The 24,503-nt window shown below is 43.3% G+C and overlaps 1 protein-coding gene across 13 annotated transcripts in view; it reads left to right on the top strand.

Moving 5' to 3' along the window:
- Pard3 (par-3 family cell polarity regulator) overlaps window positions 1-24,503 on the top strand; it is a 548,938-nt gene that overhangs the window by 76,347 nt on the left and 448,088 nt on the right. For all 13 annotated transcript variants that reach the window (XM_052166623.1, XM_052166619.1, XM_052166621.1 and 10 more), the window contains exon 2: window positions 23,970-24,071. In XM_052166623.1, coding sequence (XP_052022583.1) covers window positions 23,970-24,071 — 102 coding nt within the window. The remainder of the gene's footprint in view (window positions 1-23,969; window positions 24,072-24,503) is intronic.

Raw genomic sequence — 24,503 nt, 5'->3', positions numbered from 1 at the left:
ACCCCCTATTCCATCCCCCCTCCCTCGGCTTACCCACCCCCCAATTCCCTTTCCTGACCTGGCATTCCCCTACACTGAGACATCGATCCTTCACAGGACCAATGGCCTCTCTTCGCATTGATGTCTGAAAAGGCCATCCTCTGCTACATATGTAGCTGGAGCCATGGGTCCCTCCCTGTGTATTCTTTGGTTGGTGGTTTAGTCCCTGGGAGCTCTGGGGTTACTGGTTGGTAAATACTTTAGTTTTTAATGCTTGAATCTCATAGTTGAATTGCACAGATAATCACAATACCTTCTTTTTTTCTATGCATCTATCGATCTATCTATCATCTTTTTCCTGAGACAGGGTCTTACTCTCAGTCTGGACTCTTTTAACTCCTTGTCCTCCTACCCCAGCTTTCTGCAGACTGCAACGACAGGGGTGTGCTGACCATTTCCCCCATTTTGATTTACTTTAAACTATTGGGTTCATCTAACCCTTCTAACACCTATGCAAATTAGGTATTCTTGCTGCATTTCTGTGTGTCAAAACTAGGGAAATAGCCATGAAGTGAGTGGTTCCTCTAAGAGTCTCTACATTTAGCTCCTGGGCATCCGTTCTCAGGCCTGAGAGAGCCCATGAAGCTCTCAGAGCCGATTTTAGAAGCTCTGCCATGCCTAGTTTGGGTGTTGTCTCCTTAGTTGTTTGGCCCACAGCATCCAGTAGACTGAGATGTGTCTACTGGTTAGGGCTAGGGTTACCTACCACTGCTGTGACGAAACACCACGACTAAAGCAACCTGGGGAGGAAAGGGTTCATATGGCTCAAGTTTCAGTATTGCTGTTGATCACTGAAGGAAATCAGGAGAGGAACTCAGTAGGAACCTGCAGGCAGGAGCTGATAGAGAGGCCATGAAAGAGAGCTTCTTGCTCCTTATGGCTTGCTCAGCCTGCTTTCTTTTAGAACCCAGGACCAGCAGCCCAGGGGTGACCCTCACCCGAAATGGGCTGTGTCCTCCTCCATCAATCACTAATTAAGAAAACATTCTGCAGGTTTAGCTACAGTCTTACAGAGGCATCTTCTCAACTGAGGCTCCTCCTCTGAGAGGACTCTAGCTTGTGTCAAGTTGACACAGAACTCTCCTAACAGTGTCTGTGGGATTGCTCATGGGAAGTGGCCCATTAACAGGACTCTTTTCTATCTTTTGTCTTGAAATTACACATAATAAATGTGCAAATTCAAGTGATGTGCTTAATATTCAGCTTCCTGTTTTATGAAAATGGTCCCAGTTGATTAGAAAACATTTTATTAGCATTTCTGCGATTTTGGTTTTTGTTTTTGCTTTTGTTTTTCATTTGTGGCTGTGTGCACCCTGTTTACTGCAGTGATGATCAGATGGTTTGAATATTTGATAGGGATCAGGGACAGGGTAGCTGATTGCATATAATTTAATACTTTACTGGAAAGTGTAGATAAGGTCATTACAAGACTTAGAATTCTTTGTTTCTGATAAATTTAGAAATGCGTTTTAAAGAAGCTACTGTTAACAAGATCAGGGTGGGGCTGAGTGGTAGCATTCTTGTCTGGCTGCTAGAGTCTGGGCTCCACTTCAGTACTGTAAAGAAAACAGACTTCTCCAGTAAGGCGAGGTGTCAGAGGAGTGGAGGGAAACAGGCAAGAGAATGAGGGGTGGGCAAGTTGCTCAAATCGAACATGAGTTGGAAAGTTGTGTGTGTGTGTGTGTGTGTGTCTATAAGCTTGATTTTTACTGATGTCCACTTTACCTTTTTAGCCACTAGTTGTGTGTGCATGCATACATGTATGCTCGACATTAGTGTGTGGCAACCAGAGGAATTTGCAGCAGGAGCGAGCTCTTTCCTATCACTCTACAGCCTCTCACCAGCCCTCAGATTCTGAGTAGGGTTTCTTTTTTGTTTTTGTTTTTTTCTTTTTTTTAAATTTTATTCGATATATTTTTTATTTACATTTCCAATAGTTTCCCCTTTTCTAGCCCCCCACTCCCCGAAAGTTCCATAAGCCCCCTTCTCTCCCCCTGTCCTCAGACCCACCTCTTCCCAATTCCCCGTTCTGGTTTTGCCCTATACTGCTTCACTGAGTCTTTCCAGAACAAGGGGCCACTCCTCCGTTCTTCTTGTACCTCATAAGATGTTTCTCTGCCATCCGAAGTTCATCAGGTGAGAATTCTTTGTTTAACTCTGTACCCCATTTTTTAATAGGGTTGTTTGGTTTTCTGGAGTCTAACTTCTTCAGTTCTTTATATATATTGGATATTAGCCCTCTATCTGATGTAGGATTGGTGAAGATTTTTTCCCAATTTGTTGGTTGCTGATTTGTCCTTTTGATGGTGTCCTTTTTTTCTATATTCTTTTTATTCTTTATATTCTGTTTACATTCCAAATGCTTTCTCCTTTCCCAGTTCCCTCCTCCCCATAAGTCCCATAAGCCCTCTTTCCTCCACCCATTCCCCAATCACCCTCCTCCCATAACCCTAACCCTTACAATGCTGGATCAAGCCTTTCCAGGACCAGGGCCCTCTCCTTCCTTCCTTCTTGGGAATCATTTGATATGTTAATTGTGTCTTGAGTATTCAGAGCTTCTGGGCTAATTAATATCTACTTATCAGTGACTGCATTCCATGTGTATTCTTTTGTGATTGGGTTACCTCACTTAGGATATTTTCTAGTTCCAACCATTTGCCTAAAAATTTCATGTACTGAACCTGGTTCTTGTTATTTCAGCTGGCGTTTGGATACCCATTTCCCCCATGATTTCCTGTTTCTGCCCTCTAATGCCTGGTTCCATAGCTACCTACTATGCCCAGTGCTAACATAGGTAGGAGTGGGTGTGGGGGCTGGGGATCTGAACTCAGGACCCTACACTTGCATTGCAAACACTTTACACACGGAGGTATTGTCTCAGCCCCCCAAACCATGGTGATTGCAGATAGAAAAACCATAGATCATGATGTAATTTCCCACCACAATGCATTAAGTTTTGTTTTTTTAACCTTAAAAAGTTACTTAGAGCACTGGAGAGATGGCTCAGAGGTTAAGAGCATTAACTGCTCTTCCAGAGGTCCTGAGTTCAATTTCCAGCAACCATATGGTGACTCACAACCATTTATAATAGGATCTGATGCACTCTTCTAGTGTGTGTCTGAAGACAGCTGTAGTGTATTCATATAAATAAAAAATAAATAAATCTTTTTTAAAAAAAGAAAAGTTACCTAGAAAAACTTAAAGTTATAAAACTTTATAAAAGCTTAATGTTGATTGTTTTCTCTTGAACACTTGTCATTCACATTTCAGGTCAATGTCTTTGAATGTAGTCTTGATGTCTTTTTGTCTTGATGGCTTCAAGAGCTCTTTTAGTCTGCAGAGAATCAGCCACATCTGCTTATGCTCAGAGAGCGCCATCTGCTGGTGGCATGGGTTTGAACACTTGGAGCAGGATTGCTGCAGCCTGAGTAGAGAGCCCCAGGCTTCCTCTTGTGTCACCCAGAAAACAAGGAGCTGCTTAAGGCAAGGGAGCTGTCAATGCAGCCTGAAGGCTGTTACCAAGCCTGCAGCCCAGGCTTGTCTGTCTGTCTCACTGTAATCAACACCCGAGTTTATTTTAAAGCACCGTGTAGTGTATCAGGATGATACAAGATTTATGAAGTAGTTGTATTTTCACTTTTCTCCGCCTGGGAACTATCTGTGAAAATGGAAATCTAAATGTTTTTTGATAAAAGGAAGCTGAGATTGATTACTGTGTTTTGATTAATGACATCTAATAACATTTTGATTTTTTTTTTAGGACATTATTTGATATCACAAGTATCTCAAACTGAAAGATACTTGTGAAGTCAGGACAGACACTGCCTGGAAAATCTGGAGAGCTCATAACAGAAACCAGAGGGGTTATGTGCCTTTAAGGTACAAGGCAGCAAGAATGATACGTAGTTTATAAACGTGATGTTATACCAGATGCTTTCTCTTTCACTGTGTGTGTGTGTGTGTGTGTGTGTGTGTGGTGTCTGTCTACCTGCCTGTCTGTCTGTCTGTGCATATATACACATGAGTTGCTACTCTGGTGCCAGCAATCCTTGTCTTATAGACAAAGTATCTTATTTAGCCAGGAAATTGCTGATTTTACAGGCCAGTGAGTTCTGAAGCTGTTCCTGTTTGTTTCCCAGCAATGGATTTGTAGACATTGCCCACCGTGTGTCACCATGCTCTGTTTTCCTAGGATATGTCTAAGTTAGGTCCTCATGTGTGTGTGTGTGTGTGTGTGTGTCTGTCTGTCTGTCTGTCTATTAAGCACTTCACCCAGCACCAATATCAGACACTCTGAAGCATTAATCTGTGGCTGCCATGATTTGCGATGAGTGACTTAAATCCCGACATCAGATTCTGGGCCCTATGTTCTTCTTTTGTATCCATTTGGTTTTTTGAGATAAGGGTCTTGTTATGTAGTCCTGGTTGCTCTGATACTCTATCTCTGCAGCCACGCCAGGGTCAGACCTACAGAAGATCTGTCTCAGTCTTCTGTGTGCTAAGGTTATGAGTATGTGTCACTGTGCCTGTGTCCAGCTGTTCTTGAGGTACTCCTTGTGCTATAGGTGAGACTTTGTAAGGACGTGTCACATTGTATCACACGTGTTGTCTTTATAACTCCTAGGGCTTTATGTCACTTTTTGGTCAGGGCTGACACAGTAATTTCATCTTGATTGTGGCAAATTTGTTTCATTTCTCTGTGCCCATAGTTCTCAGAGATCCCTTGCAGAGCACTGGGTGTAAATTGTGATTTCATTTCTGTGCTGGTGACAGACTTGGGAAAACTGCAACGCTGAAGGGTATGATGCTCACTCTTCTGTTGAGTTTTAATGTATACTTACAATATGTTGAGTTAATGTGTATTTATAATATTATACACACATATGATTGATTGTAGATATTGGAGAATTGTCTGATCTCTGTCATACAGGGTGATATTGATTGTATTGCCCACCATATGTTGGATGTTCCCTATACTAGCGGCCCTACTCTCTAGTTAATCATAACTGGTTAAATTAACTGGTTAAATTAACCAGTGCCTCCCAGACAGGTTTGCTTAGCACTTCTGTGACCAGAGATGTGAACAGTGATCCCCTGGCTGCCTCATAAGATGTGAAATATGAACTCCTGGGTGGCAGACTTCAGGCACCTCTAGGGAGTGCCCTCACCTTCCTCCCTGGCTCCTTTTCCCGCCCTCACCTTCCTCCCTGGCTTCTTTTCCCACCCGGCTCATACTGTTCACATTAGACCTGCACCTGGTGCTGTGTGGCTGGGGGAAGAGAGTCAGCCACCTGCCAGGACTCCAAATTCCTGTGGAGCCAGCTTCCTTCAGGCTTCCCTTCACAGGGCTTAATTCTTGCTCCACAATTCCCATAGTGGTTAGACTCTTTTCCAGGGAAGTAGCAATTTTTGAGATTATGGTTCTTTTCCTCCTTCTAGAATAAGTGTGCCATCCTCAACTATAGATGATCTTCTTCTTCTTCTTCTTCTTCTTCTTCTTCTTCTTCTTCTTCTTCTTCTTCTTCTTCTTCTTCTTCTTCTTCTTCTTCTTCTTCTTTTCTTTTTCCTCCCCTTCCTCTTCCTCCTCTTCCTCTTCCTCCTCTTCCTCTTCCTCCTTCTTCCTCCTCTTCCTCTTCTTCCTCTTCCTCCTCTTCCTCTTCCTTTTCCTCTTCCTCCTCTTCTTCCTCTTCCTTTTCCTCCCCTCCTCTTCCTCCTCTTCTTCCTCTTCCTCCTCCTCTTCCTTTTCTTCCTCTTCTTCCTCCTTCTCCTCCTTCTTCCTCCTCCTCCTCCTCTTCCTCTTCTTCCTCCTTCTCCTCCTCCTCTTCCTCTTCCTTCTCCTCCTCCTCTTCCTTCTTCTTCTCCTCCTCCTCTTCTTCCTCTTCCTCCTCCTTCTCCTCCTCTTCTTCCTCCTCCTCATTCCTTCCTTCTTCTCCTCCTCTCTTCTTTCTTCCTCCTCATCGTTCCTTCTTCCTCATTCCTTCTCCTCCTCCCTTTCTTCTTCTTCTTCCTCCTCTTCTTCCTGTGGCCACAAGTCTTTGTAAAGCATGTTATGCTGCCGCTGCCTAAACTAGAGTCAAGTTAATTTAATTTTTGCCACAAGGTCATGCTGCTCTATGTAGGTTTTTTTTGGAGGGGGTGGGGTGGGGTGGGGTAGGGGTGTTGATTTAGAATAAATGAATCATTTTCAAGATACCTAGCTGACAAAATCTCTCTCTCTCTCTCTTTCTGTGTGTGTGTATGTGTGTTTGTGTGTGTGTATTCCTTGTCAATTTCCACTCTTTTGAGACATGTTTGAGGCATGATCTTCTCTTGCTAAACCCAGAGCTGGCTAGGGATATATCAGTCCTAAAGCTTCAGTGCTGGGTAATAGATACACTCTACAGCACTTGTGGTAGGTGCTCATGCTTGTACAGCCAGTGCATTACCACCCAACTACTGCCTCAGACTTGATTTCCTTTCTGGTGTAAGGAATCACACATTTGTACCCAAGGTCTTCTATGTTACCTGGATAGTGTTCTGTTTCATCATAACATGTGACTTTCACCCACCAACCCACCCCTCCCACCCATCCATCTAAAAAAATTAATACTAAAAGAGAAGGTCCTTAATGCACACTGGATTTATGAAGGACAGTCAGTCTCTCTCTCTCTCCCCACCTTTCTCTCTCTCTCTCTCCTTTCTTTTCTTTTCTTTTCTTTTCTTTTCTTTTCTTTTCTTTTCTTTTCTTTTCTTTTCTTTTCTTTTCTTTTCTTTTCTTTTCTTTTCTTTTCTTTTCTTTTCTTTTCTCTTCTTTTCTCTTTCTTTTCTTTTCTTTTCTTTTCTCTTTCTTTCTTTCTTTCTTTCTTTCTTTCTTTCTTTCTTTCTTTCTTTCTTTCTTTCTTTCTTTCTTTCTTTCTTTCTTTCTTCCTTCCTTCCTTCCTTCCTTCCTTCCTTCCTTCCTTCCTTCCTTCCTTCCTTCCTTCCTTCCTTCCTTCCTTCCTTCCTTTCTTTCTTTCTTTCTTTCTTTCTTTCTTTCTTTCTTTCTTTCTTTCTTTCTTTCTTTCTTTCTTTCTTTCTTTCTTTCTTTCTTTCTTTCTTTCTTTCTTTCTTTCTTTCTTTCTTTCTTTCTTTCTTTCTTTCTTTTCTTTCTTTCTTTCTTTCTTTCTTTCTTTCTTTCTTTCATGTGAGTCCACTGTCACTGTCTTCAGACACACCAGAAGAAGGCATCAGATCCCATTACAGATGGTTGTGTGTCACCATGTGGCTGCTGGAAATTGAACTCAGGACCTCTGGAAGAACAGTTAAGATGCTCTTAATCGCTGAGCCATCTCTCCAGCTCAGGACAGTTTATTTCTAATGTGCTTTGTGCCCCAAGATGAATATTTGGTGCCAGCTCTGTTCTTTGATTGTTCAAACAAAGGAAAGACAAGTTTTTGCAGGAATGCTAGATGACTATGGGTAGGCCTGTGTGGGAAGAAACCTCAGGCTTCTCATAGAAGCAAACATACACAATATCCTTCAGGCTCACCCATGAGTGGTTCTCCATTCTGGATTATCAGTGCATGAACTCTGATGTCTATTTCACACATGTTGTGTACTGATTTGTATGTTAATTGAGTCATTGGTACATACTTGTTACACTGCTGGGACACAAGAGATGAAATCTTGACGTTCATGAGTTCAGGGTGCAAGTCTTATCCAGACTGCTTAAAAGATCTTGGTTGTGGGGCGGAGGTTGAAGGAGGTAGCTGGAGGTGGCAGGGATGGCCTGTTTGCTGTCACATGATTATTCTCAAGGGTGGCTTCTGGCTGGTGTTTCTCTGGAACTCACTGGCACATATTTGTGGCCTCCGTCGTCAATCAAGTTTTGTTTCCTTGTCTAGTCTTGTTGACCCGGCTGGTTATTTTAGTCTTTTGATAAACAGGAAGAGCTACTACAGGCTACTCGGGAGTTTTTAAGGAGCTATTAAACTCAAGGAGCTATTAAACACGCCAAGGAATGGGGGTTTTAACCAGAAAGATTTAGCTCCTTTAGGAGGAATTCCAGTAAAATATTCAAACACTGTATAGTTTTTGAACTTAATACAGTGTTGCTTTGGGATTTCTCCTGTGCTCTCCCCCTATACCTGTAACTTTTGGGTTTGTTGTGCTCCTTGCTGCACACCAGGTGAGCGCCTCCTTACGATAGTTGTTTAACACAGAGTAGCTCTGGCAATGCTTGAGGATTGGATCCTGAGCACTGGGTTCTCTGACCTGTTCTTGTCTGGCAAGGGTTGCCACCATCTCTCAAGAAGAGAGGATGAGGTGGGTGGAAGTGTTGGTGCTTAGGCCCAGGTCTTCTGTTGTGGGAAATAATAGAAAAAAATAAAAAAGTCACCTTCCTGCGTTCATTCCCGCAACTCTCTGCTCCAGGGGCCTGGCTGGCCATGCACTGGCAGGCAGTGCTGACCTGTTTTTATCTCGTAGAGATTCTGACTCTGAATTCCTCAATCTCTTCACTCAGTTCACTAGGTTCCCACTGGTAAGTTGCTGCCACATCAACTGCGTGCTTCAAATCCCCCGCGGCCTTTGTGGTGCACATCTGGCAAACTCACACTTGGCCATTGTACCTTTCTCTCCTGAACCCAGATGAGCTGCCGTGTGAAGGAAAACACAACACAAACTTAGTTTAGAAACAATAACTCAATCTCTGGGCACAACTAAAATCTAGTCTTGTAAGCCTTATTAAAATCTGATTCCTCCAGTGGTGAATCCTTTCGGATCGGCTATGATACCAGGAAACTCTAGCAGCTACATCTTACCCCTCTGCTGTCCCCACTCCAAAGGACCTAACTCTCTCCTGCTTTCTCCTGTTCACACACTGGGAGTGTTCTGAGCCCTCACCTTCTCCTAAGACTCCCCCTGTTGGAATGAAATGATGGCTCCTTAGAAAGCATTCTTGCTTTGTCTTCAGCATCTCAGGGTTTTGGGGTCATCTTTTCTGTGTGGAGGTGTGTGGTTTCTGTAACAGAGTGTTGTTTTTGAACTCTTGAGTCACTTGTTGCTTTTTAAGTCATGGAGAACTGGAGTGTGCTCATGAAACTGGTTGTACCTGTGTGTTCCAAACTGTTTCCTTCAGACTGGGTGACAGGTTTTTTAAATTTTATTTTTATTTATTTTTATTTTTTATTCTTTGTTAGTGCTGGGGACAGAATTTAGGACCTGGCTTATGCTGTGTACACATTCAACCACTGAGCTAAACCTGGGCCCTATGACTGTTCTTAATTGGCTAGTGGTGTGTGCACACAAAATGCTGTTATCTCTGCCTGTGGCTGAGGTTCAGTGAGTCCTCAGGAAGTGGGTGGGTCAGCAGGAGCTGCCATGCAGGGATTCCTCAACACGTCTGACGGTTTTCACCTAAGAGTCTGCTGGAAGAGCTGGAACCTTGGGTTTGGAAAGCTTCCCAGGTGGTGGTTCCACAGAGCTCAGAACCATGTTTTAAGTATTTATATTTATGTGTATGTCCAACAGAGGATGTTGTAGACAGGGTAGTGTGGTTACTTTTTGTGAGTTTAATACATACAGAGTCTCCTTCGAGGAGGGAACCATGATAAGAGAATTGCCTCCATCAGCTTGACCTGTGGGGAGTCTGTTGGGGCATCCAGTGCTCATCCAGACATCGCTATCACTCTTGGATATGTCAGGAAGCCATGTTGTATCCCCGTGTTTGCAGACTGCCACCCCCCACTCTGGCTGTCCCTGTAAGCCCCTGGCTCTGATTCTGTCCCCACGAAGCCCCCACTCTCTCCCTGCCCCCGCAAAGCTGGCTCTCTCCACTGTTTACCTCTGTGGCTGAGCCTCCCAAACCTGTTTTGCTCCAGTGTCCCTCCCTCATTTGATAATGTTGTAGTTTCCAGTGTTGTCATTTGAGGAAGTCTGTTTCCTAATTACCAGCTGTGTAATTATATCCTTTGGAGTTCCTACACAGCTAATTTGTTTCTTTGTTTCCAAGCAGGAGTTTATAAGGAACTTTAAGTGTGCTTGGGAGTGTCACTTGGGGAGGCTGGTCTGGTTTCTAAAGCCAGTGGTGTAGGCCAGTATTTGGGGTTATCATTCTGCTTCATAAGTATGTTTTACAAAACATTTTTTTAAATAAAAAATAAAACATAATTTCAGAATCCATTCCCCTTTCTGTTTTCTCTCTGCAATCCTTCCCATATTTCCCCTTTCTCTCTCTCCAATTCATAAGTTCCATTTCTTTAATTTTGTAACAAATATATTCCTAAATATGTTGCTATAAGCTGTTCAGAAAAGGTATATGGGGTTAGCCCTTATTAAAGAATCTCTTATTTCAGAATAAGTGTTAATAACTGGTCAAACCAGCCACAGAGAAGGCATTTGCCACACACTTGCCCCTAGGCTTAGGCACCATCATTGAAGAGGGCTCAGAATAATTGTAAGGGCGTGTGTGTGTGTGTGTGTGTGTGTGTGTGTGTGAGAGAGAGAGAGAGAGAGAGAGAGAGAGAGAGAGAGACAGACAGCAACAGAGAGACAGAGACAAACAAAGAGACAGAGGGAGGAGGGAGAGAGGGAGAGAAAGAGAAAGACAGGGAGGCGAGAGTGAGAGAGAGACTGAGATTGAGAGAGAGAGAGACTGAGAGAGAAACAGAGTTAGACATTGGGTCAACATGGCATCTTCTGGGCGAGACAGGGCCAGTGTGCTTACCACAGCACAGCAGCTGTGGTTGTCTGCACAGGTCCTAAACAAAATCAAGTCAGCCAGTATTCCAGCATGGCCCAGAGTGGGCAGGAGTTCCCTAGCCTCGTCCACTAACTGAGGAGCCATGGACACTTTCCTTAGGGTGTGACTCCTGGTAGGTCAACTAGACACTAATGGGAGGCCCCCCACCCAGGAGTGTGTGTGGGGGTGGGTGGGTGGGTGTGTGTGTGTATGTGCACAGCATAAGATGGGTAATGTCTTAGTCAGGGTTTCTATTCCTGCACAAAAATCATGACCAAAAAGCAAGTTGGGGAGGAAAGAGTTTATTGAGCTTACATTTCCACATTGCTATTCATCACCCAAGTCAGGACTGGAACTCAAGCAGGTCAGGAAGCAGGAGCTGATGCAGAGGCCATGGAGGGATGTTTCTTACTGGCTTGCTTCCCCTGGCTTGCTCAGTCTGCTCTCTTGTAGAACCCAAGACTACCAGCCCAGGGATAGTACCACCCACAAGGGGCCCTCCCACCTTGATCACTAATTGAGAAAATGCCCCACAGCTGGATCTCATGGGGGCATTTTCTCAACTGAAACTCCTTTCCTTGTGATAACTCCAGCTTGAGTCAAGTTGACACACAAAACCAGCCAGTACAGGTAAGATGGGGTAGTTTAAAAAAATTGAAGAGGCCAGGAAGTTGGTGGCGTGGTAGGAAGGCATGGGTGGATCTGGGAGGAGCTGAGGGGGAGTGGTCTACATGAGCAAAATACACAGTATGATGTTATTCAAGAATTAACAAAATATATCTAAAAGTCCATTATTTTTGGCTGAGAATCAAGGCAGGGTCATCTTTAGGACAGGGGTGGGGGCTTATCTGTTGCCTAGCATTCCCAATGAGTGAAGAGTGTTATCTAAATATTTGTCAGGGTAATAAATGGTAGTGTGTTATCAGCATGAGGTTTCTGTCCTCTCATCTGTGGTGGACTGACTGGGATAGATAAACGTGGATTGCTGACCCGTGCCAGGGAGAAACGGATCTATGCTAGGAAGTGGAGTGTGGGAATGAACACCACAGTGGGAAGAGTGAGCCTGCCTTTCCAGGGGGTGCAAACAAGCACACACATAGTAGGAGATAGGCGAGCCCAGCATCTTGGTCTGCAGGGACAGAGACAGGCATATGGAGGTCTTGCCTGTGAGCCTCTGCCACTCTGCCCTGACTGTTGTGTTCCTTGCCAGTAGATGACAGAGCCACAGGAAGGGACACCCCTGTCTTGGCATTCCTTTGAAGATATCATCATAGATCCCTCCCTTGACTGAGGATAAGAGTCCTCTGGGAGGAGAGGGAGCTCTATTTCTGGCAACAGCAGTCCCAGGTACCTCCTAGCCTGGGCTAGCCACCCTCTCATGGCTGTTCGGAGTTGCATGCAGAACACCAGTGTCTAGGGCCCTGCCTTGTGCCGCACTGGTATTGTGACAATGTGGTGCTGTAGGGCCTCGACCCCGCGCCCTCACAGGGTGGGCTGGGCTGAGTTTGAGTGGAAGAACCACAAGCTTCAGTTGACTCAGTGCTTGCCCAGGCTTCCAAGGAGGAAAGCAGAGGTAGGTATCCCGCCTTCCGGATGCTTGGTGTCGGCATGGGTTATTTCCCTCACATAGTTTACGAGTATTTCTTTGGATTCAGTCCTGTTTAGGATATCCAGGTGTATGGGATTACCATGTGTGCTTATGAATGGGTAATCTGAGAAAGGATTTTATTTCTGTTGTTGTTTTAAAAATACTTTTTTGTTATATAGGAACGAGCCAAGAGGTGGGTTTGGATTAAGTGGGAGAAGGGAGCTGTTTCCAGGCTGCTTTGTTTGATTTGGAGCTCTCGGGGCTTGTGAGAGTTGGTCGTATTTCAGTGGGCATGCTCTTTCAGGTCAGAGTCTCCTTTGGTCTAAGTCGGGTCTCCTCTTTGCTACCCGGGGAGTGAACACATAGTGTAGATTTTCTTTTCTCAGTTGATAAGTATCTTTAAGGATCTCCTAGGGTGGTTATTTGGATTCTTTTTGCTGTGTATGAGAGAAACAGTTATTTGAGGTCCCTGACCCAATTTTGGGTTGATGGATTGTTTTTTCTGCATTTTGGCTCCAATCCTGTTGGAATCACAGCCTATAACTTGGTGCAAAGCATTCTTTTCGTACATTCCAGGAAGTGAAAGATATTGTCTGATTGGTGGTGATGGTGGTGGTGGTTGTGGTGTGTGTTTGTGTCTGCATATGTGTATGTGTCTGTGTGTGTTTATGTGTGTGTATACACCTGTGTGTCTGTATGTAGCCAGAGATCAACTTCCCCTGTTGTTTCTTGGACTCTCTCCATCCTTTTCTTAACTTCTTTCTCATTGAACCTGGACTCACCAAGTATGCTAAGCTGGCTGGCCAGTGAGTTCCAGGTATCTCCAGTGTCTGTTGTCCCTGAGATTACAGATACACGACACCATGCCTAGACTCTTTTAGAAACCATGGCTTCAGGAGAGCAAACTCAGGTCCTTATGCTACTGTGGTGAGCTGTCTTCATTATCGCTCTCCTCTAATTTTAAAAAGACCCTTCTCTTAGGTAAGGGTTTCCTCTTGGTTCAATTTCTCCTTTACATGTTGGCCACTTTGGCCAGCTTCTTGGATCTTCAGGAAAAGGTGGCAGTGTGTCCTGGAGGGAATGACTTACATTTTCAGAATTATAGTATTCTCTGACTTTGCCATTCCTTTGGTTTAGTTTTTCCTCTCTGATACAAAATGAAGCTGAAGACCTCCCTTGTAAGTCTGCAAGAGTAGCCCAGAGGTATGCTCAGGTATAGGCTTACCCACCTGTGGTCCTTCACCAGGTGAACTCAGGGCTTGAGAGAGATGGGGTGTACCACCTGGTGCCAGCCCTCAGGGAACTGTTGTTGGCAGAGCTGCGGATGAAGCCTTTGAGGCTGGGAGCTGGCTGCCCTGCAGTCTGCCTTGGCTGGGATGTTTTACACATCCAGTATCTCACATGTTCCTTCCTTTGTCTCACCGTCAGTGGCAGTCCTGGCTTTTCCCACTCCTTCACAATCCCTGGGACTGGAGGCATGATGCCAGGGTATCCTGGCTCTCAGACAAACTAATCACACGTTTGGGTGTGAGCAAAGGTGTCCAAGCTGTAGTTGGGTCTCCGCACTACAGGGGAACTGTCTCTCTGGATTCTTTCATCCTTATGTTTCTTGTCATCTGGACTATAAGACAGAGTAATCCATGGGGATTCTTTAGCCAGGCTGGAAAGCTGGAGGCTGAAGGATGAACAGCAAGCTTGTTTATGTACTTTCCTGGGCTGTTAGCAAAGCACAGGGCTGCTTGTTGACTAAATTATATATATGTATACACACACATATATATGTATGTGTGTGTTGTGTGTATGTATATAACATATATATATATCACATGTATATAAAACATTCATAATATATGTGTGTTGTGTGTATGTATATAGCTCATGTATATTATTTATATATAGCATATATATAAAACATTCATTCATATATATGTGTATATGTATGTATATATATGTATGTGTATGTATATGTATATGTATGTATGTATATATATATATCAGTGTTTGTTCTTTGTTCTGCATTTTAAGAAAGCTCATAAAAAGTCCCTTTGGGTACCTTACCAATGAGAAAAGCAGAATACCCAAGGGGCACAAGGAAACAACAGGCTGTTCAGTACAAGACAGTGTCTAAATAAGTAACCAAGAGCTGAAGCCAGTGTCACAGAGAATGTTTTTAAACCAGAAATGGGAACATAATTGCAACCAGAGTAGTTCAGAATTAGCTATGGAGGCATTCTGGTGAGGAACAGGTATGTTCCAGGAGGTGGTAGGCAGACTGGGGGTGGGGTGTTGTGTTCTATGCCCATGACTGTTATGGAGTCCAAGTGAGATGAGGTGGCAGGTCCTGGGTAATTACAGTACTGAGTACTCAGTAACTGAGTGCTTAGTACTGAGCAAGACTGAGAAGCAGCAGGAAAGGAAGCAGTGCATTCACTGGTTGTTTAAATGGCTAGATCAAAGATTGTAGGGGAAATCAAAGATGGGGGAGCACTTCCAGCTCATAGGGAATCTAGGGGTTACTTCCCTTGAGCAGATAGTGCTCTGGGACCCCCCCCCACACACACACACTTTTTTTTTTTTAAAATAAGAATGGGTCTCGTGTAGACCAAGCTGGCCTGGAAACTCCAAGAAGGCAAGGATGACTTTGAGTCTGCCATCTTCCTGCCTTCCCTTTCCGAGTGCTGGGGTAATTGACATAGTTGATCACACCTGGTTTGTGTGTGCTGTGAATGGAATGCAGTCTTCATGCATGCTAGGCAAGCCATCTACCAACCAAGCCGCATCTCCAGTCCTGGCGAAAAAGCTTGAGTTGCTGTTCTGTGTCCCATGGATTGAATCGAGCTCAGCTTGTTTTAGATCGCTGCATGTTTAGCTGGAGTTTTGTCTCAGCCTCATATATCTCCCCGTATTCGTAGCTATTGAATCTGTAGAAAGTTTCAATTTTAAGCCTTTAAAAAGATTTATTTACATGATACCAAATCCCTCCCTGCCCCCAGTTGCATAGCGGGTTAGAGGTTGAGCTCAGTGGGTAGATTAATTGCTCTGCACGTGTAATGCCTTCTATTTTGTCCTCAGCATCGATTAAAATTTTCCATCCCAAGTTCCCCTCTCCCATGCCCGACTGTTTTACACCCTGGAACACTGATTAGGCTTGCTTCCTGTGTTCTCATGAACTTGGTCACCACATTTGTGTGAAGTTACTCTGGTGTCCAGTGTGTTATGGCACATCCAAGAATAGTTGGAGATTAGCCACATGTGCTGACAGCTGTCTAGGCTGAGCAGTGGGAGGTGTGGGGAGCATATGCCACGTGATGATGATGCTCCACAGGACACATCCCAGTTCCCATTCTGGCTCTGCAGAGAAGTGTCTCCTCAGATTCCAGCTCCACCAGCACCTACACCCTCTGCCAGTCTGCAGCCATCTGTGCCTTAGGCTGTGCGACCACCTCCTTTAGTCAGCCAGCATGGAGGAACCTGGCTTTCTTAGACTTCTTTGCACAGGAACTTTAGCTCTTCCTTATCTTATAACAATTCTCTGTGTTAACTTTCTTGGTTTAAAGACTTGGGACAATTTATATTTTCCTAGATGCTTGATGTACAGTAGGTGTTTCCTTGTGAGTGCTTATCTACATCTTTACTGAGAACAAGCTAATTTTAAGTATGTGGGTATGTACATATGTATGCACATGCATGGTTGTTTATTTAGCTAGGGGTGTGTGTAAGTATGTATATGTATGTGTGTGTGGGTATGTATGTGTGAGTGTGTATGTATGCATGTGCATGGTTGTTTATGTAGCTAGGGTTGTATGTATGTGTAAATGTGTGAATTTGTATGTGTGAGTATGTATTTGTGTATATATATTTTCGAGTGTGTATGTGTGTGTATGTATTTGTGAGTGTGCATATGTATGTGTGTGTGAGTATATGTGTGTGTATGCATGAATGTGTGTAAATCTTAGTGTGTGTGCATGTGTGTATGTATATGTGAGTGCATGTGTATATGTGTCTGCATGTGTGCGTTTGTATCTGTGTGAGTGCATGTGTGTATGTGTGTGCATGTGTGCATTTGTATCTATGTATAATTGTATATGTGTGTGTATGCCCATGTGTGTGAATGTATGTGTGCTAGCATGTGTGAGTGTGTATGTGTGTTTGTATGTTTGTATGTGTAAGTGTGTATGTATATGTGAGTGTTTGTAGGTGCACATGTGTGTGTGTGTGTGTAGGATAAAGTACAACTTTGGGTGGCATATCAAAGAACACTGTCCACTTCTGTTGAGGCAGAGTCTCAGCACGAGGGCTCCTCCTCTTCCTGCTTCTCAGCACTGGCATTACAAGCACAAGACACTTCACCTGGCAGGTTTCCATTGCTCTGAGGGACTCTGGTTCTCTTGCTTGCAAGGCAAGCACTTTACTAACAGAGCTGTCCTCCAGCTTAAACAGGCTATTTTAAAATAATAGCCAATGTCATGACACTTCATTTATGAATATTTCATAATACATTCCTTAAGAAGTCCATTTCCTTCAATATTCACAAGACCATTATTACAATTAGGAAAATTAACAACTTCTAACAAGTATTTGATACATAATTTACAGTAACAGGTTTTTTTTGAGAGAGAGTTTCCCAAATATTTTTTATGATTACTTTAAACTTTGAATGTATTAGGTATGATGGAGCAGGCTGTAATTGCAGTCATCTATTCAAGGAAGGCCTGCTTGGACTAGAGAGAGCAAACTGAAGGCCGGCCTTTGAAACTGAGTGAGACACTGTCTCCGTGTTAAGCTGGGGACCCGTCTCAGTCAGTGGCAGAGTACATACATAGCATGTTGAAGGGCCCGGGTTTATTCCCTTGTACTACAACCTTTAAAAAAAATTGTGGTAATTTGAATAGCTATTGGGGCCTTGTGCAGCTAGGTATGAGCACCAGCATTGAGCCACATTCCTAGCCTTATTTTCTTTAATGTTTTTACAACAATAGCAAGGATCCAGCCAAGAATATCATAATAGTTTTTAATTCCCTTTGATTCTGAACACTTCCCCTGTTATTTTAAAATGACAGACAATATTTTTTCCTTGAAAAAGTTTGAGCCACCAATTTACCCACTGCCTTGCTTCTTAGCTGTTGACAGGGAATAACATTCCTCTTCTTCCTATGTCACAAGCATATAACCACACATTACAAAAGGAGTGTGACATTAGGTAGGTGATTCTTCAGTATGGCACGTCTCATGTACACATCAGGAGGCCTTCTCTTCAAACAAGAATGTGCTTTTACTTACTGCTGCTCAGGTCAAGACTCACTATTATGACAGGTTTATTTAACTGTTTATTTAACTGTTCTTTTCACAGAATTTTGTCTTTAGCATTCTATGTTGTACTTAGGTTAGCCAAAATGGGTTCTCTCTGGTTTCTCCTTCTCCTCCTCTTTCTCCTTTCCCTTCTTCCTCCCCTTCCCCCTCCCCTTCCCTCTCCCCTTCCCCCTTTTCCTCTTTCTCCTTCTCTTTTTCTTCTGTCTCTGTCTCCTTCCCTGTCCCCATCTCTCTCTGTCTTTCTGTTCCTCTCTCTGTCTGTTTCTTTCTTGTCTCTCTCTAGATTTCATTCACTTTTCTTTTATGAATATGGGTGTTTTGCCTGTGTGTGTGTGAATTTTCATAATGTCCAGTATCCCCAGGGACCGTTAGATCTCCTGGAACTGGAGTTACAGACAGTTGTAAGCCACCTTGTGGGTGCTGAGAACAGAAGTTGAGTCCTCTGGAAAGAGCAGTTTCTGTTCTAACCTGAATTATCTCCTCCCTAATCCTAGGCCTTTTCTTTTTAAAAGATCACTTTAGTTGGGTTTCTTCTTCTTCTTCTTCTTCTTTTTTTTTTTAGTTGGGTTTCTATAAGGCATCTTACATTTTTTTATCTCATTGCTTACTGGGCTCTCCATCCCCTGGGCTTCCTGCTGGGAAGGTTAGGAACAGATTGGGTTGACTCAGGAAGGTTCCTGCTCCTAGAATGGAGAAGAAAGCTGTGTCAAGAGCTACTTCTTGGTATGCAATGACAGAGAAACCAAAAATTTCCACACCATCCTAATGGAAGTGACAAGAGAAGAGGAGGCCAGTGACAGCCCAGTGTCCGGCAAGACACTGCCTGGTTTTAAAGGAACAAAACATGCAGTTAGTTATTCGTGAACTTCAACTTTACCTTTCCCATGTTGCCTCTTTCCTTTTTGATGAGAGAGATGAGTAATAGCATCCACTCTCCTGTGGGGCAACAGATTTGTGGGTTGCTGGGCGTGGGTTGAGGCATCAGTGTGGGCGTGGCTTGGGGTCGAGAAGAGCATTAGTCATTCCCAAAGAGGGATGCAATTCGTTTCATTGTTGGACATCAGCTGTGACCTCTGATCATCCACATCCTCCACTCCTGTTGAGAAGGCAACAGAAGTGAGTTTACTCTTCAACCAAGTTCCCACAGCAAACTGACAGCTAGCTCTATAAGTTTAAGGTAAAGGCGTGTATTTATGAGGTGGAAATGTGATGAAGACAAAGCCATGTGTAGGTCATGGCTGCTGCCTTGGAATACCACTGTTTGATTAAACAGCTGCTACAGTTTAAATCACACATTAAAAAAATGACTATTTTTGGTTTACAAACATCGGAGAGACGGTTACAGTACTACCTAAAATGAAGAATATTTCCTTCGACTGGTCTACCAGCTTTCTAAGATGAAATGTTTTCACTTTGTATAGTTATTAGCAACAGTGGCTTTCTTGTCTTAGGGGTGTAATTACCTTGTGGCAATCGGTTCAGTGGACGCTTAGTGTTAATGATTGTCTTATCATTTAAGGAAAATTCTCAAATAGCTTTTTGCTATATCAATCAATCAACCATCCATCCATCCATCCATCCATCCATCCATCCATCCATCCACATCCATCCATCCATCTATCCAGGAATGGCATTGAGTGCAAGTTGTCTTCTAACAGCCCATTCTTTTGGAACCCACCACCATATTTCTATATAAATTGCTTTCATTATTTCTTTTCTTTTCTTTTTTTGGGGTGGGAGGTTTCAAGACAGGGTTTCTCTGTCTCGAAAGTAGCCCTGGATGTCCTGGAACTTACTCTGTAGACCAGGCTGGCTTTGAACTCAGAAGTCTGCCTGTCTCTGCCTCCCAGAGTGCTGGGATTACAGGAGTGCACCACCACCGCCCGGCTCTTTCATTATTTCTTGATGACTTTCTTTTTTTAAAGGTAGTTTCTCACTATTTAGCTGACAGATCCTGTGCATTGCTCAGTGTGTACCTCCTTTCTCTCCATCCCAGAAAATCAGTCTTGGATCTCTGTCATGGTTTGTAATAGACTGTTTTCCATCAAATGTTGTTATGGTTTTGGTTAGGTTAAATGCCCAGTGTTCTTTATGGTGGAATGCTGCTTGTAGCTGAGCTGTGTGGCCCTCTCTGCATGTTTGTGCCGTCCCTGAGGCCTTCTGTGCTCCTAACTCTGCCCCACTGCTGCTGCTAGCAGGCAGTGTCTCAGTGAATTTGGATGTTTTATCTACATCATCCTGAGACATTTCACTTCGAGATCCTGGCAGCTTCATTCTAGGTGGGTCATTCTCTAGGTCTGTTCCCCAACAGCTTTCTGGGGTCTTGTCACCATTTGGGATCAGCTTCCCAGTGTTCTCTGTAATACAGAGAATTCTTTTCCTTCACGCTAGCATACATAGGGTGGTGGTACCCATCACCCTGCCCTTCCTGGTCTTAATGCTATGCAGGGAGGTCATTCCAGATGCCCTTCTCACCTCTGTGTGTGTGTTTTTTTTTAAACGAGGAGCGAGTCATTCATGTGTCTATTCTCTCTCCTCTGAAAGTCCCTTCATTGAGCACATAAAAGCCTGATACATTTAATAAGATCAGTCTGTTGAACCAGAGCCTCTCCTGATGTGGAGTCAACAAGTTTCATGTTCAGAAAGCCTTGGTCAGCTCAAGAGAAGATCAAAAAAAAATTATGTGATATTTTAGAGAATAGAGAATGATTGGCAGTGTGAGATCTTGCTGGCAGGTAAAAGGATTGAGAAAGGACCCATTGCATGTCCAAAGGACCCATTGATGCAGAAGCTGCTGGTAACTGAGGAGCTGTCATGGGAGGAAACCTGACTGTATTGGGGCTGTAGGAGATGAGCCCAAGCATGCTGATTAATTTAGAAAACAATGTTTATGTGTGTACACATAGTGTGTTCATGTTCCCATGCCTGTGCATGAACCATGCATGTATTTGGTGGCTGGATCACAACCCCAGAGATTATCCTTAGGAATGCTATCCAGATGATTTGAGATTGGGTCTTTCATTGGCTTGTAGTTCACTATCTAAGATAGACTGGCTGATTGCCTTCGGAACCCAGGGGATCCTTTGGTCTCCTGGTTGTCAGTGACAAATATATACTTTATTTCTTAGTTTCTTTTGTGTCTTTCTTTGTCTTTCTTTCTTTCTTTCTTTCTTTCAGATTTATTTATTTATTTTATGTATATGAGTACACTGTAGCTGCCTTCAGACACACTAGAAGAAGGCATCAGATTCCTTTACAGATGGTTATGAGCCACTATGTGGTTGCTAGGAATTGAACTTAGGACTTCTGGAAGAACAGTCAGTGTTCTTAACTCCCAAGCCATCTCTCCAGCCCCTACTATTTGCTTTCTTAAAGGTATTTTTAAATGTTCTTAAATTTTGGATGTATAATTTTGGTGCTGATTCAGGAGGAGATAGGTGTATGAAGATCAAGTTCAGTAAGCTGTTTTGGAAGGCCATTTGCTTGTGCATGTAGAATTGATGTAAAAGTGGAAGTTGCCATTTAAGCTGGTTTGTTCATGCCAGTGCTTGCAGGGTGTGGGTGAATGGTGGAGGGTGGAAGGTACTTGTCTTAACTGGCCAGGAGGTGATGGCTGAGGGTCTCCTTTTCCTTACTCACCACGGGATATTAGATACTAAATTTCCTTAACACAGTTTTAACACAGTAAATGCACCATTTGATTTAAAGACTAGGATCTTGGAAGGTGGTTTGTTTCAGGAGTTTGGCTGCCAAACAAAGGTAGAAACAACAAATTCTGAAACGCTCGAAGTGGCAGTTTTAAAAGTACCACATAGGTGACATTGAAATTAGGGGATTGTGTGGATCAGTTAAGCCACATAGTTGAAGAGTGTGCTTGTAGATATGTGTTTGTTTGAATCTGTGTATCTGTTTGTATATGTGTCTGTCTTTCTGTATGTATGTATGTATGTGTGTATGTATATGTGGTGTAGTGTGTGTGTCTGTTGTATGTCTATATGTCTATATGTATTTATATATACTACAGGGTGTGTGTATTTATTTTAGTATATGTGTTGGTTAGTTTTATGTCAATTTGACATAAACTATCGTAACTTGGGAAGAGGGACTCTCAGTCCCTCTTCATTTCTCTCTTCAAGAGAAAATGCCTTTATGTGATTTGTGTGTAGGCAAAATCTATAAAGCATTTTCTTGACTAGAGATTAATATGAGTAGCTTTAGCTCACTGGGGGCAGTCCATCTCTGGACTGGTCCTAAATGGTATAAGAAAGCAGGCTGAACAAGTCATGAAAAGCAAACCAGTAGCTAATAAGTAGTAATCCTCCTCCATGTCTTTCAATTTAGTTTTGGCCTTTGGGTTCCTGCTTTGGCTTCCCTCAATGTACTGTGCCCTAGAACACATAAATGAAATAAAACCTTTCTCTCCAAGTTGCTTTTTGTCATGGTAGTTTATTGTATTACTAGAAACCCTAACTAAAATAGCATATGGTGTGTGTGTGTTGTTTGTGTGTGCTCTGTGCATATGTCTGTGTATATGCTTGTATGTATCTGGTGTATGTTGTGTGTGTGTGTGTGTGTGTGTGTGTGTAGTTTGTATCTGTGTGTGTGATGTGTGTTCATCAATCTAGGTGAACGGTTCCCTTTACAGAGGTCTTAGTAGCTGAGATGGTTGTCATGGCCCTGCTTATATTATTGACTAGTAAGGTCTGAGCTGCTAGTCCCTCTGGCTAAACAGTGCCAAGGACAGTGACTCTCCACTTCTGTCCACATGTTGTGCACTAGTGGATCTGAGGCATGCCTGTGTTAGAGATAAGTTTGGGCAGCATCCAGAGAATGCTGACCTCTGCCACTGTTAATGTTTTATAAAATAAATAAAGAACCAGGAATATGTTGTGTAGAGGTGAGGTATGGTGCAGGGGAGGGTAGGCCTCTGTGGGCCCATGCTGAGGCATCCCTTCCCCCTGAGGTACCAGCCATGTGACAGATATAGAATAGAGTTTATTTAGGGTGTGGGGAGGGGAGTTGAGGGGGTAGGGGAGGGAGGGAGGGGGGAGAGAGAGAGAGAGAGAGAGAGAGAGAGAGAGAGAGAGAGAGAAGAGGCCAGCCATGAACAAGTAGAGAGAGTTGTGGGGAGAGAAGGGACAGAGAGGAAAGGGAGTAAGAGGGTAAGAAAGTAAGAGCGAGGAGGGTGGGAACAGCCCTTTTTATATTGAGTCAGGCATCCCTGGTTGTTGCCAGGTAAATGTGGAGTGGAGCCTAGAAGGAATGCTAACAGCCACTACCTTGCAACATCTTGGCTCATAGATCTGATGGAATCTGTGCTTTTGCCAATACACTTATCCTTTGTCTTTAAGAAAAGATTGTATCAAACAAATATCCCTTCTTAGGAAAGAACAGAGCGTTAATACAACTTTTGGGCAGAATTCTGTATTTTTGGGAAATCAGTTTATACAGGTAACATCTTTTGTTTTTCCATATGAGCATATGCATCAGAGTTTTATTGAGTTCAAGGGCAACTGTGTCCTTCTCAAATTACTTGAAAAAAAGGTGTGTGTGTGTGTGTGTGTGTTTAAATATACCAATAAGGAATATTTAAAAGTTTTAAGTGAACAGCCACCAAAATAGCTCAGTTGGGAGAGTGTTAGACTGAAGATTTAAAAGTTTTAATCCTATCTTTCTTCTCTTTTCTCTTCCAATTCCACTTTGGAGCAAAAGGCCCTGCATTGCACATTATAATGGATTGCTTTAAATAGTGTGTTACACACACACACACACACACACACACACACACACACACACACACACACACACGGGCCGGGTTTGACCTTTTTAAACAAAGGCTCACACCACAGCCTTCTTGGTCTATGTGCCGACTTGTCAACAGCTCCGTCTGTCCAGGCCTGTTTGAGAAGAGCACATAACTCTACAGGGTGTGCAGCATGCAATCTACGTATTAGCAAATGTGAGATTTCAGATGCCGAATGCTGAGTGATGAAGCATTTTTTCTGTAGATTGCTCTGTGGGGGTTCTTGTGTAGTTTGTATATCAGACAATGAAAAGTCTGATCTGCTTTAGAGAAATCAGTGTCTCTGAGGCCAGGAGTTTTCTGTCCCCATGATGGATAGTTTGGAGCCAAGAGGAAGTATATATGAATGACTTATTCATAGAGGAAGAAGAAGACTGACTACTGTACCATGAGTTGAGCCCTGTCTGGAGTTTTAATTGGCTGTGATATTTTTGGTGTTCCCTATCACAGTCAGGAAGTTATTGAGTTTAAATCGTTGAATTCCCTTTCAATGACACTGATGTATCTGACGCTTATGTTCTTTTGCTCAGGATGCAAACTACTGGATACAGGTGCATCGCTTGGAGCATGGAGACGGAGGAATTCTAGACCTGGATGACATCCTCTGTGACGTTGCTGATGACAAGGACAGAGTGAGTTCATGGCTGGGGCAGTCTGCTGCAGTGGAGTTTTCCAGGATGAGGGGAGAGTGGCAGGGAGCCCTTCTCTTTTGTGCTAGAAACAAGAGATGAAAATTCACCTGGGACCACCACTCTCTCCTCATTGCCCTGTGGCCAGGCTATGATACCTAGGATTTAATACTTCAGCTTTAGATTTTTTAAGTGGAAACATTTGCAATGTAAACACCACCAAGCATTCTTTGCCATTTCCCACTTGCTTTTGTTAGACAACCTTTTTCCTCAACAGCTCAAGTCCATCATTATGAAGTTCTTGTTTCTGATCTTGTTGGACATGTAGTGTCTTCTAGTTATGGTCGTAGTGCTGGCTCAGCGATGGTCGGTGAGGTAACTGGGCAGTGCAGAGCCACTGACTTGCTCCAAGATGAGTGTGCATGCTCTCGACGT

Source organism: Apodemus sylvaticus, chromosome 21 (assembly GCF_947179515.1).
Source record: "Apodemus sylvaticus chromosome 21, mApoSyl1.1, whole genome shotgun sequence".
NCBI lineage: Eukaryota > Metazoa > Chordata > Mammalia > Rodentia > Muridae > Apodemus > Apodemus sylvaticus.
The sequence above is the reverse complement of the archived record's forward strand: the minus strand, read 5'-3'. Positions and strand labels throughout refer to the sequence as shown.